At 34.7% G+C, this 13140-nt stretch overlaps 1 protein-coding gene across 1 annotated transcript; it reads left to right on the top strand.

Annotated features, from left to right (window-relative positions):
* The first annotated feature begins 1238 nt into the window (after positions 1–1238).
* LOC125492013 (uncharacterized) lies at positions 1239–2362 on the top strand. Its single transcript, XM_048634104.2, has 3 exons — positions 1239–1449; positions 1720–1950; positions 2016–2362. The coding sequence occupies exons 1-3, from the start codon at positions 1239–1241 to the stop codon at positions 2360–2362; spliced, it is 789 nt and encodes a 262-aa protein (XP_048490061.2).
* Positions 2363–13140: the final 10778 nt, after the last annotated feature.

Here is a 13140-nt window from a genome sequence, read left to right as displayed (position 1 = left end):
TGATTTTTCTCACTCACTATTATCAATTTTAAGAATTATATGACTCATTTTAGTATTATAATTATATGATATATATATATATATATATATATATATATATATATATATATATATATATATATATATATGCTAAAAACTACATGGAAACATAAAATCAGTTCAATTTCATCATAATTAGTCAAAATGAATTTTTTTTAAATGAACTTACCAAATAATTTCAACCTATATTGACCCATTTAGAAAATTTCTTCAAACTCCATATCAATCCAACTCCATATATTCCCCTCAAAAAAAAAAAATCCAACTCCATATATTTGCGGTTTTGCATGCGGTCTTTAAATCTTCTTCACTTTGTAGATCGAATGATTCTACACCTTGGTTGTATCAAGGAATTATAGTAACCATGCTTCAAATGCAAAGAACATGGAGATCAAAGGCTTAATTTCTTCATAAAACCCACATGCATGACTTTTATATTTGTTGTTGATGCAAAAATCGATGACTTGGAGTATAATTTTGATGGATAATTTGTAGTTTTAAAGTATAAAAAAATGTAGCTAAGAGAGATTTGCTAAAAAAACGTAGATAAGTTGTATGCAATAATCGGTAATAAGATAGGTTTGGTTGTAATAAGTTTTAGAATCATCTAGGCGTGGGTTGTAATAAGATAGAGATTGTATGTAGAGAGAGATTTAGAATCAATTTATGGAGAAGATGATGTATGTAGTTGTAATAAGAGAGATTGTATGATATTTTTTATTAACTTAGAACACATAGTGGACTTGGAGCATTATTTTATAACCAAGGGCCAAATTGTTTGAAGCATCATTATAGTAAAGTGGTATGCTCATTTATGGAGAATACAAAATTTGAGCCATTTTGATTGTGTCCAAATATAAGAAAATATAACTTTTACAATCAAAGTTAATCTTTAAATAAACACTATTTTACTAGCTTCCATTTCACTCTTTTTCACTAAAGGAAAGAACTTGCCACTTCAGATATTCAAATGTGTAAAAAAATTATATGGACTTGGCCCACACTAAAATCGTATGGATCTATGCTGATACATGTTATTTATTAAAAAAAAGTCATTATATAAAAAAATAGATATAATATCTGAGTAAATATATATTGTAAAGTTTGATGACGTGGAAAAAAAAACTGCAAACTTTGCGCTAGCAGACATTGAAGCTAAGCTACAAAGTAATGGCAGCACATTACGTAAATTCAGCGAAATGCCATATCCTAATGATCTGATCATAGAAGACGGGCAAAACAAAATGATAATGGACGAGCTTTCCTATGACCGAGGGAAGTTAAAAGAGGAGTTCCAGCGACTGTTTCAAGGATTAACAACTGAGCAACGTGGAATTTACAATAAAATTATGTCAGTTGTATCACGAGGAAAAGGAGGGGTGTTCTTTGTATATGGATACAGAGGAACAGGTAAGACGTATCTTTGGAGATTGTTGTGTGCCTCATTAAGGCGTAAAGAGATACCGTTTTGCCAGTCGCATCAAGCGGAATAGCTTCTTTATTGCTTCTGCGCGCGAGGAAGAACTACTCATTCTAGGTTTGGACTCCCGTTAATAAATGTTGCTGAGAACTCAACATGTGTTGGCATTAAGCCAAACTCGGACTTAACCGGACTCCTTATGAAGACAAAGTTAATCATATGGGATGAAGCTCCCATGATGCATAAATACTGCTTTGAAGCTCTAGATAGGAGTTTAAAGAATGTTATGCAGTTTGTGAATCCTGCAAATCTAGATATCACATTTGGTGGCAAGGTTGTAGTTTTTACTGGTGATTTAAGAAAAATATTACCCGTGGTGCCTAAAGGAAGCAGACAAGACATTGTCTTCTCAGCAATAAATAGTTCTTACTTATGGGACTTTTGCCGAGTACTTAGGCTGACAAAGAACATGCGCCTCACAACAGGTTCAAGTAATTAAAATGTTGATGAATTTAAGAATTTTCATAATGGATACTCAATGTTGGAGATGGCTAAGTTGGAGGGCCAAATGATGGTGAGGCCGATATTGAAATACCCCATGAAATGTTGGTAGATGGGGGACATGACCCTATTGCGACAATAGTAGAAAGCACATATCCTGACATAGCGGATCACATTTGGGAACCAAGTTATTTTCAAGAAAGAGCTATTCTTGCTCCAACCAATGAAATTGCTGAGACGGTTAACGATCACGTGTTATCTCAATTGCCAGGTGAAGAAAGAACTTACTTGAGTTCAGATGCAATTTCAGTGGAGGAAGGAAATTTTGGAATTCATGAGATGTATTCAACAGAGTTCCTAAATACAATTAAATGTGGAGGATTACCAAACCATAGTATATGACTGAAGGTTGGAGCACCAGTGATGCTCCTAAGGAATATTGATCAAAGTTCCGGGCTATGTAATGGCACAAGATTGGTCGTTAAGCACTTAGGCGATCGCATTATAGAGGCTATTGTGGTATCTGGTAGTAATTTGGGCAATAACGTCTTCATTCCACGAATGACGCTGACTTCGTCAGACTCAACAAAATTTCCCATCAAGTTCCAACGGAGACAATTCCCTTTGGTTGTGTGCTTAATGACAATCAATAAAAGTCAAGGACAATCACTTTCGCATGTTGGCCTATATCTTCCTCGTCTGTTTTCAGCTACAGACAATTTTATGTGGCCGTATCAAGAGTTACTAGCAAGAAGGGTTTGAAAATTTTAATAGTTGATAAAGAACGTGGAACATCAAATGTTACCACGAACGTAGTGTACAAAGAAGTATTTCAGAATGTTGGTTAAATACTCTTATTATTAATGTTACTCAATAATTAATTTTTATTTTCATCCACTTTGTTGACATGTATTTTTTTTACCTCAGATTTTCATGATTTATATTGCATGGAACTTTAAGTGCTTCAAAATATATTGCAACAATATTTACAGATATTACATTTGATGTACACAATTATCTCAAAAAATAAACTTCCCGTGCATTTTTGCACGGGTTAAAAGCTAGTATTAGTATAGATTAGACAATGGCTCAAGCCTAATATTAATAAGAGAACGGACCACCTTTCTAAATTTAATTAGTTTAATCTATTTAGTGATCAACTTAATTAATCTATTTAGTTACCAGTAATTCATTTAGTTTTCACATTCTTTAATCAATTTAATTACTTGTTTAACCCATTTAACGACTAGTTTAATCCATTCAGTAAGACTATTGTTGGGTTATTTTTAAATTAAAATATGTGTGTTGTAATTCGAGATTTAAAGGGAATCAAAGGAAGGACAGATAACGAACGACTAGGTTGGTGCGAAATATCAAGGAATAATGTTTGGATAGAGTGAGAAAAATATTGGAAGAAAAGTATACTTCAAAGTGAACTTGGGCTTGGTTTTGTCTAATTATATGTTAAAATTAGACCACCTATTATAATAATTTGTGTGTAATTTTCCGTGCACTTATCGCTATCTACATAATATATTATCATTTCAACCAATTGGTTTTGCGGGTAAAAAATATGAAAATGTAGAAGTCTAGAGCTAATGATTTAATTTCTCTATATATTTTCGAGAGACAAAAATTTGTCAATATCATCATAATATGAAGTAATTTTTTTTATCTATATGAGCCACGAAGGCAGTAAAGTATAAAGAAAGGGAGGGAGGATTCCAACCTGTGACCTATCATTCACATCACCTCAATATTAACCACTACACCAAGACATCCTTAGTTATAATATGAAGTAAAATAAGCAATATGTTATTGTCAAGATGGAAAAGATTATGGGAGGATTTTGTATATGGATATAATGGTTTTTATATGTAGATATCATCTAATTTAGTTGGTATAGTTTTGTGGGGGTGGTAGACGAGACATGGGATCAAATTCCATCTACATCACTGTGCTTAGTCACTCATTACACACAAAAAAATGTCTTTTTATATTAGTAGTAGGTTATTTGTTTTTTTATTGGGGCTTTCAGGAAAAAAAAAAGGTTACCATAATGATTTAATGTGAGCTGCATATTACTCCATATCAGTAGTTGTATATATACGTACAATGGATGACATTAAATGTGGTATATTTGTTAATTTTTGTATTTTTATTTTACAGAATTTATCTTATACAAAAAACTTATGAATACCTTCCAAAATTGTATATGTTAAATTAAAATTATTTAATGTATTTGGTATTTACGATTTAAAAACTTTTAAGTACAATACATGATATTATTTGGTGAATTTTAATTTATGTTTCTTGAAATACAGTGAAAAAAAACAAAATCTCATAACAGGGGGGAGGAAGAAGAAGAAGAAGAAGGGTGAGGGGAAAGGAGGGAGGTTGTGCGTCTAGAAGGGAGGGGAAAAGGGGGACTGTGCGACGCGTCGCGAAGGGGGTGAAGGGGGGTATGGGCGTAGTGGCGTGAAGGGAAGGGAGAGGGGAGTTGGAGCGGGAAGGAAGAGGAGAAGGGGGAGGCGCGAGGGATGGGAGGTGGGAGAGGAGAGGGTTGTCGTTGTGAGGAGGAGTGGGGGTGGGTGGGGATTGTCATGGGCCGGGGGTGGGTAGGTTGAAACCAGGGTTTGAGTGTGGGTGGGGGTGGGGGTGGGTGGAGGATGGTAGGGGGTTTGGGGTGGCCGACAGTGTGGCGGTAATATACAAATACAGAAAATAAATTAAGAATTTAATATATATAATTTTGGAAGTTATCCAAAATCGAGTATAAACTGTCAAAAATGCATAATAAAAAAAATGAAGAAGATTTATCCATAAGTATATTGAGATATATAAACCACTGGGATGTGGAGTAATTTGTGGCTGTTATTTAATTCTTACGGTGGTCTTTTTTTTTTTTTTTTTGAAGAAAGCTAGTGTAAAATTTTCAACGATATTAGGGTACGCTTGATTCAACTTATCTTATCTTATCTTATTTGAACTTATCTTGTTTTATCTTATCTTATTTTATCGTATTTTTTCTAAAATAAGTAAATATTAATTGAAAAATTATCTTATTTTATTTTATCTAAATAAATTAAAATAAGTTGAACAAATTATAATCTAAGTCGAATACCATAAAATAAGTATATCCCCACTCAAAACCCGCGGCCTAGAGAGGAGCAATGAAACATGTAAAGGGAAATTTTATTATAACTTGACTTAAATGATACTCCCTCCGTTTCATTTTAATTGTTACACTTTGATATTTTAAGCTATTCACAAATTTCACTTTGACCATCATTTGTGATTTATACGCTAATGAAAATATAGTCATGTGGGATCTTGTTAGATTCATCATAACATGTATTTTACTAATATGTACTTTTTATAATTTTTACAAATACAAAACTAAAGATATATGTCCTTAAAATTCTACATTGACATGTATGTAAAGTGTAAATGTGTAGATTAAAATGAAACGGATTTGAGTAAATAAATTATAATGGAATCAAAACGCGAGGGCTTTTGTTGTAGGTGGGGCCGTTGGGGTACATGCCGCGTTTGAGGAGTAACCACTTCCGTCTTCCACGTTTGGAACTTTTTTTCTTAAATCTTTAAGTTAACGTTAATTTGGTTCTATTGCCACAAATGTTTCAATTTTATTGGTATTATATCTAGGAATGGCAACGGGTCGGACTTGGACCGGATTATGCATAATCCGACTCAGACCCTACAGAAAGTTGGATTTTAAATCTGAGTCCGACTCCGACATCCGACTTTGAAAATCCGAATCCGACCCGACTTAAAATCCGAACATCCGGCGAGATCCGACCCGACTTAAAATCCGGACATCCGACTTAAAATCCGGACATCCGACTTAAAATCCGAACATCCGACTCCGAACCTGATCCGACTTATTTTTCTTCCAATTTTTTTATAATAGAGTAGTCTTCTATAATATAATAAATTAATCATTACAATATATTCTAATCATCATATGGAAATCCTATATAGTACAAATAATCTAATTATTACTATTATTTTAACAATCATTTTTTCTATGGAAAAATCTTATATAATACAATTGGCTGAAAATCGAAGTCAGATTATACATATATAAATAATACATTACATAAATAAATAAGAAAAAAGGATTGATTGACTCAAAGTCGGAGTCGGATTCGGATTATTTTATGAGATCCGACTCCGACCCTCCTCCAACTCGGAGTCGGATTTTTTAAACGGAGTCGGAGTCGGATTACTTTTTTGTCGGAGTCAACTCGGATTTTTTCCTTCGAATCGGAGCGGATTAGGGTCGGATTCGGATTAGATTGCTATCCCTAATTATATCATCTACATTTTTTCATTTATAACACACCCTTATTTTCTCCTTCCATGCATTCCTAGCAAATGATTTAGGAAATTGATCATCTGTTCTTTAGAAAGTTAGCAGAATGCCAATTCCTTTTAATGTTGTAATTTTATTATTATAGTACCTTCTAAAGAATCAAATACTCCCTCCGTCTCATAATAGTGCCTACTTTATTTTTGGTGGGTCAAACTTTAAAATTTTTGACCGAATATTCTCATTTGTATACATAAAAAACATATTTATGTGGGATGTTAGATTCGTCTCAATGTGTAGTTTCGTAATATCAACTTATTATATTTTTTATTAATATGAAATTGAAAATATTAAAGGTTAAAGTTACGTCTTGAAAACGTGTAAAAAAGAATCAACATTATCTCTATTATATAAGCCAAGGGAGGAGGTGTGGTGTCCTCTTTTGAAGTGACTAAAATACCCTTAATGATCTAATTAATGGGATGAAAAAAAATTACAAAAGTAAATCATTTAAAAAATCTCATTCCAACTTGCCATTTAAAACAAGTTTAAAATGGTGTATGCATCAAATACTTCAATCAAAAATTAAATGGACAAAATATTTATACCTTATAAAAAAGATGGCATACATAACGTCCACATGAAAAGTCTGAACATTCACTACCTTTGATATTCTTTAATTCAGTTAAACCAACTCATTATTTTTGTTCTTTCTGTTCAATATTCATTCACAAAAAATTAATGTTAACAATCACTCACAACCTTTTTATTTTTTTACATTAGCGAATTAATATATCTAAATTCATCTAACTGTTGAATTTTTCACATTTAAGTTTAATCATAAATAAAGTACGAATGGAGTATCTAATAGAATAACAAATTTTGAAATTAACGCACGTATCGCGTGCATATGAAGGCTAATATTATAGAATGGGACGGAAGGAGCAGAAGATATGTTATGTTTTCTTTAAAATTATTTTTGTTTCCAATATAAACTCATGCCTCAAATACGTGACATGTGCACTGTGCACAGTGCACGCGTGCGGTCCTGAGTCCTAACTCCTATGCTTTCTTTTGTGAGGGGGACTATTCACATAGCCACATAGGTACTCAATATTTTGTTGAATGATCTAAAATCACACATGCAACCCTACTTTGGATTATATCCCTATTAGTGATCGGATAACAATAAATCCTTTTTAGTCTGAGTTGATCTAGGTAGAGGTGGGCACGGGCCGTGCCGGGACGGCCCACGTGCCAAGCCCCCATATCTCGTGCCACAACGTGTCGTGCCAAAACGGGATAAGAAATGCTCGTGCCGTGCCGGGCTCGTGCCAAGTTGTAAAATCTAAGGTCCATGTACGACTCAGCCCACGTGTCGTGTCAGGCCGGCTCGTGCCGTGCCATCGTGCCTTATACAAATTTTAAACATTATGAAATTTTAACCAAAATAAGCGTGCCAACTTGCGGGTCGCACGTCGTGCTCGTGCCGGGTTCGTGCCAAACTTTTAGAATGTTGTTTATGCGTGGCCCACGGCCCACCACTCCTGCCAGCGTGCCGTGTCGTGCTCATAGCGGGCTCGTGCTAGACCGGGCTCAAATCGTGCCGTGCCGAGCTGGCCCTCGTGCCGGCCCGGCCCATGCCCAGCTCTAGATCTAGGTGTTCGGAATATTTGCTTAATAATGTTTTGATTATTTGCTTATAGATATTGTGTTCATGCGGTGCGTGAAAAAAAATCATATTCTAGAAACATGGGATATAATTATGTCCTAATTTGAATTAACAAATTCATGAATTGATAATATATATATATATATGTCAATGTATATCTTTAACTATTAATATTTTCAATTGCTTGTCATTAAATTTTAAATATATACATTGAGATTACTTTTCAATATTTAAAATTAGTACATTTATCTTTATAATTAATTAGTAAATAAAAATAGTCGAAATTGATATATATCCAGATTGTGTGAAAAGTCAATATGATACACAACAAAGGAAGTATATTGTAACTGTTTTGACCAATAATGGTATATCACATTGGGAGGCATTTGGTTCATATCGTGGTATGAGTAGGGGTGTACCAGACCATACCGGACCGGAGCCGGCTGGACTATTGGACAGAAATCTAGAACCTTTTTGGACCAAGACTATACCAGAATTTTTTGGTTCAGTCCTCTCTGGTTTTGGACCCGTTGAATCGAAATCTGCATTTTTTTTATTTAGATTTATACATATTTATAATTAGATACATTAAAATTTAATAATTATAATAACAATACTCTTAAAGTTAATAAAAAGTAGGTTTTTAGACTTCTAACTTCATAACTTTGAAATTATTTGACCTTTGAACTATTATTTTTTTTACTGAAAATAAAGAAATTTCGGTCCACATGTACGGACCGAATTTTTCTGGGTTTGGATCGGAAACCCGCAATCTTGAATTTCAGTAGACCGGGGACAGGAGTGCAATTTTTAGTTTGGACCGGACCAGAATACAGTCCAAATTCCGGTCCGGTCCGGTCCAACCCTATCCTTTGCACACGCGTAGGTTAGGTATGGGTTTGGAGTTAGGAATCAAACCAAGGTGGTAAAAGTTTGGAACTTGATACTTAGTACTGTGTGTTTGGGTTTATTTGGAAATGATTTTTTTTCTTTTATTTAATACCCAGAGATATTAGTATGAGCCATACCCACCTCCCCCTTGGGTTTATAAAGCCCATACCATATGGGCTTGTGGTACTGATTTTAAATCTATCAAATTATTGAACATATAGTACTAGATATGAGTTTTACTCATTCTAAACTCATAACTCATACCAGAATTATATATATATATATATATATATATATATATATATATATATATATATATATATATATATATATATATATATATATATATATATATATATATATATATATATATATATATATATATATATATATATATATATATATATATATATATTTTAAAGGGAAGAAAAGCTAGGGAGGATCCCAGGATTTGGGCCACCCTAAAGCATCCTTTCGGATGATTACAGTAAAAGGTAAAACAGATACATCAAACCAATAAGTAGTGGAAAGCGTAGTATGACCCCTATGCGCCATCCAGTCTGCAGCCGCATTAGCTTCCCTAAAAACATGATCAATCTGCACTTCCGCAAAGTGACCTAGCTCTTGAATCGTGTCCAAAATAGCAGAATGAATCTTCCAAGGGATCTTCCACACTCTTTTAACAGCATTAATAACAGCCAAATTATCACCAATCAATCAATCAACTTATCAATACCCAGAGACTTAGCCCCTCTAACACCTTCCCGAAGGCCCCTAGCCTCAGCTTCTAAAATGGAAACCGAACTGTCCAAAGACCCAGCCCCACAAATCACAACACCTTCAGCATCACGAATAACAAAACCAAAGGCCGCTTGGCCACTGGCCAACTTAGATACATCAAAATTGACTTTAAAATAATCTACCGGAGGAGGGGACCAAGAAGCATTATTTCGGGCCACCTCCTTGAGGTTTCGAGAAGCAGCAGGAGAAATCACAGAGTCCACACCCTCAATCACCGCCCTCACAACCTTAAGATTACGCACAAAAGTTTTAACCATCGAACTAACCTTACTAGGAGAGCTCGATTCTTGCCTAAAATGACTCCATTGCGCGCAAACCACACAAACCACCATCCTATAACCATACATTTCACCTGAAACCTTGAGAACAAAGAATTAAGATGAAGTAAGAAATTGTTAAAAGAAACACCATCCTCAATTTCAGGCGGGATAGGCCAATTTAAATGTTGATGAAGATCCAAAAAAACATCCTGGATGAAAGGGCACTTAGAAAACAGATGATCTATGTCTTCCGAATGAAAATTACAAAATACACACTCCAGGGGAAGAAAAACATGACTTAACTCTAATCTTTTCTTAGTAGGAATCCCATTATGACAAACTTTCCATAAAAAGAAATTATTTTTGGGGGAATAGACAGCTTCCAAATCCATCCAAAAGGTGAGGGGGCACAAATCTGATGATTAAGCCCTTGGAGAAGCTCCACCCCTGACTTTACTGAATAGATACCGTCAGGAGTAAGCCCCCAAATCCTTTTATCATGACACAAATTACTTGGTAAAAAATAATTCGCTATCAATGTAGCAATTTCAGCCGGGACATACTGCCTAAGTAAATCCACATTCCAATGACCATCCTGATTAATGAAGAAACTAACTTTTAAGGCTTCAGACCCCCTGGGAACTAAGCATTTTTCAGCCAAAGTTGTACTAAAAATCCAATTATCAAACCAAAAGGAAACCTGATCGCCATTACCCACTATCCACCGGAGACCCTTCTTAAACGTACTTCGAAGACTCATTAGTCTTCTCCATTGCCAAGAAACATTAGCCTTGACTTTATAATTAAAAAGATCAACATCCTTAAGATATTTACGAGTAACTAATTGAACCCATAGATTATCCGGAGACTCCAAAATCTTCCATAGCAGCTTAAATTGGAGAGCATTATTATTGGCCTTAGCCTTTCGAAGACCTAGCCCACCAAATTTCTTTGGACTACAAACCTTATCCCATCCAATCAGGTTAGGGGACTTCGCATCACTGGCTTTATTCCAAAAAAAAATCCTGTAGCATTTATCAAGAGAGGAAAGAATAGCTGGAGGAAGAGAGAAGCTTTGCATTTGATAGTTAGCTTTAGTAGCTAGGTTGGACTGAACTAGAATGGTCCTCCCTGCTTGAGATAAAGAATTAGCTTTCCATTTAGTCAATTGGGAGCACACATTCTCTTGAATATCAGCAAAAGTCGCATTTGTCACTTTAGAATCAATAATGGGGCACCCCAAATACTTTCCCAACGAGAAAGTTTCATCCATTTGAAGAATCTCAGCAAAATTAGCAGAAACGTTATCAGACACATTTTGCGTACATTGAAAAGCAGATTTATGAAAATTAATTAATTGTCCTGACATATTACAGTACTTATCAAGAATAGCTCTTATAGTTATACAACTTTCCTCCGAAGCTTTAGCAAAAATCATTGTGTCATCAGCAAAAGTCAGAAAAGGAATTCTAACACCTGAATGTCCTAAAGTGACCCCTAAGGATCTAGATCCCATCAAACTGGCATGTTGCAGCTGCCTAGCTAAAATTTCCGCACATAAAATGAATATATAGGGAGATAACGGATCTCCTTGGCGAATTCCTCTCTGGGGAACAAAAGTTTCACCTGGAATCCCATTGACAAGGATTGAGAAAGAGACTGTAGTAATACACTGACGTAACCAATCTACCTAACGGGCACAGAACCCTAACTTGTCTAAAGTGATAAAAATATATTTCCATTCTAACCTATCATAGGCCTTCTCCATATCCAATTTAATAGCCAACCATCCTGAAGCTCCTTTCTTATTTTTGAAAGAGTGAAAAACTTCGTGAGCTAAAAGGACGTTGTCTTGAATTAGACGTTCAGGGACAAAAGCTCCCTGAAGAGGATGAATAATTTTTCCCAGCACTACTTTTAGTCTATTAGCTAAAATTTTTGCAATAATCTTATAGATGGTCGAACACAAGCTAATAGGTCTAAAGTGGTTAGGATTAGAAGGATTATCAATCTTTGGGATTAGAGTGATAAAAGTATGATTGATTTCTTTTGGGATTTTGCCTGAATGAAAAAAGCCTTTATCGCTCTGAACACTGAATTTCCAACTAGGGACCATATTTTTGAAAAAAAAAGGAGGATACCCATCAGGACCCGGGGCTTTATCAGGGGCTAAATCAAAGGTACCTTCTTTAACTTCCTCATAAGTAACATCTCGACATAAATATGCATTATCATTATCCGAAATAATTTCTGTTAGAAGATCAAAATCTACATTCGCATCAAAACCACAACTTTCGTTAGACGTAAATCGCTGTTTGAAAGCTTCAGTAAAACATTCTTCAATTTTCAATGGGTGGGAAATAGCTACCCCCTGCGGGTCACTGATAGAACTAAGGATATTTCTATTTCTTCTAATAGTAGCACATGAGTGATAATACTTGGTATTCGCATCACTTAATTTAATATGGTTAGATTTAGCAATTACCTTCCAGTGAGTATCTTGAAAGTGAAGTAATTTCGCTTGTTTCATTAAAAACTTATCCTGAAGAGAAATAAGAAGAGGGCAAGATTCATTAAGCAATAAATCCTTCTGGATATTTTGTAATCTAGCTTCTACACTCTTTAGTTGTCGAGAAACGTTACCAAATCTTGTAATAGACCAATTTTTCGCCTTTTCCTTAAGAAGCCGACATTTTTTAGTAAGGCAATACATAAAAGAACCCTGAAAGTGCGTACACCATGTCTTTTTTACAAGACAATCAAAATCCTTTCGAGTAGTCCACAGTTTATTAAACTTAAATGGAGGAGCTTTTCTGCATTTATTAACTTTAAAATTAAGCGAAACTTGACAATGGTCCGAGGAGGAGAAAATATGATTAAAAAGTTTTGCATCAGGAAAAGCAGAGAGCCAATCAAGACTAACTACTCCTTTATCTAATCGCTCCAAAATATTATTAGGACCATTAATCTTTTTCCTCCACGTAAATCTACCACATGCGAAAGGTAACTCAATACATTCTAGGGAATTAACCAGCATATTCATATAAGTTAATCGCGAGAAATGGAATGAAGCTCCCCCTTTTTTATCATTCTGAGAACTTAGTTCATTAAAATCACCCAAAATAACATAAGGGTCAGTTAGAGTCTTAATATATTCAACTAATTCATTCCAAAAGTCTTGTTTAAGCGCATAATTAGGAGGGGCATAAATAAAAATAGC

Source organism: Beta vulgaris, chromosome 1 (genome assembly GCF_026745355.1).
Source record: "Beta vulgaris subsp. vulgaris cultivar EL10 chromosome 1, EL10.2, whole genome shotgun sequence".
Taxonomy (NCBI): Eukaryota; Viridiplantae; Streptophyta; class Magnoliopsida; order Caryophyllales; family Amaranthaceae; genus Beta; species Beta vulgaris.
This window is presented reverse-complemented; position numbering and strand designations above follow the sequence as displayed.

What these genes read in the sequence shown, in the direction of transcription:
- LOC125492013 (XM_048634104.2), top strand. Translation starts at nt 1,239, where the DNA reads ATGCCATATCCTAATGATCTGATCATAGAAGACGGGCAAAACAAAATG. An exon ending in ATATGGATACAGAGGAACAG is followed by an intron (nt 1,450 to 1,719) that starts GTAAGACGTATC and finishes ACTGCTTTGAAG; the next exon opens with CTCTAGATAGGAGTTTAAAG. An exon ending in GCGCCTCACAACAGGTTCAA is followed by an intron (nt 1,951 to 2,015) that starts GTAATTAAAATG and finishes GAGATGGCTAAG; the next exon opens with TTGGAGGGCCAAATGATGGT.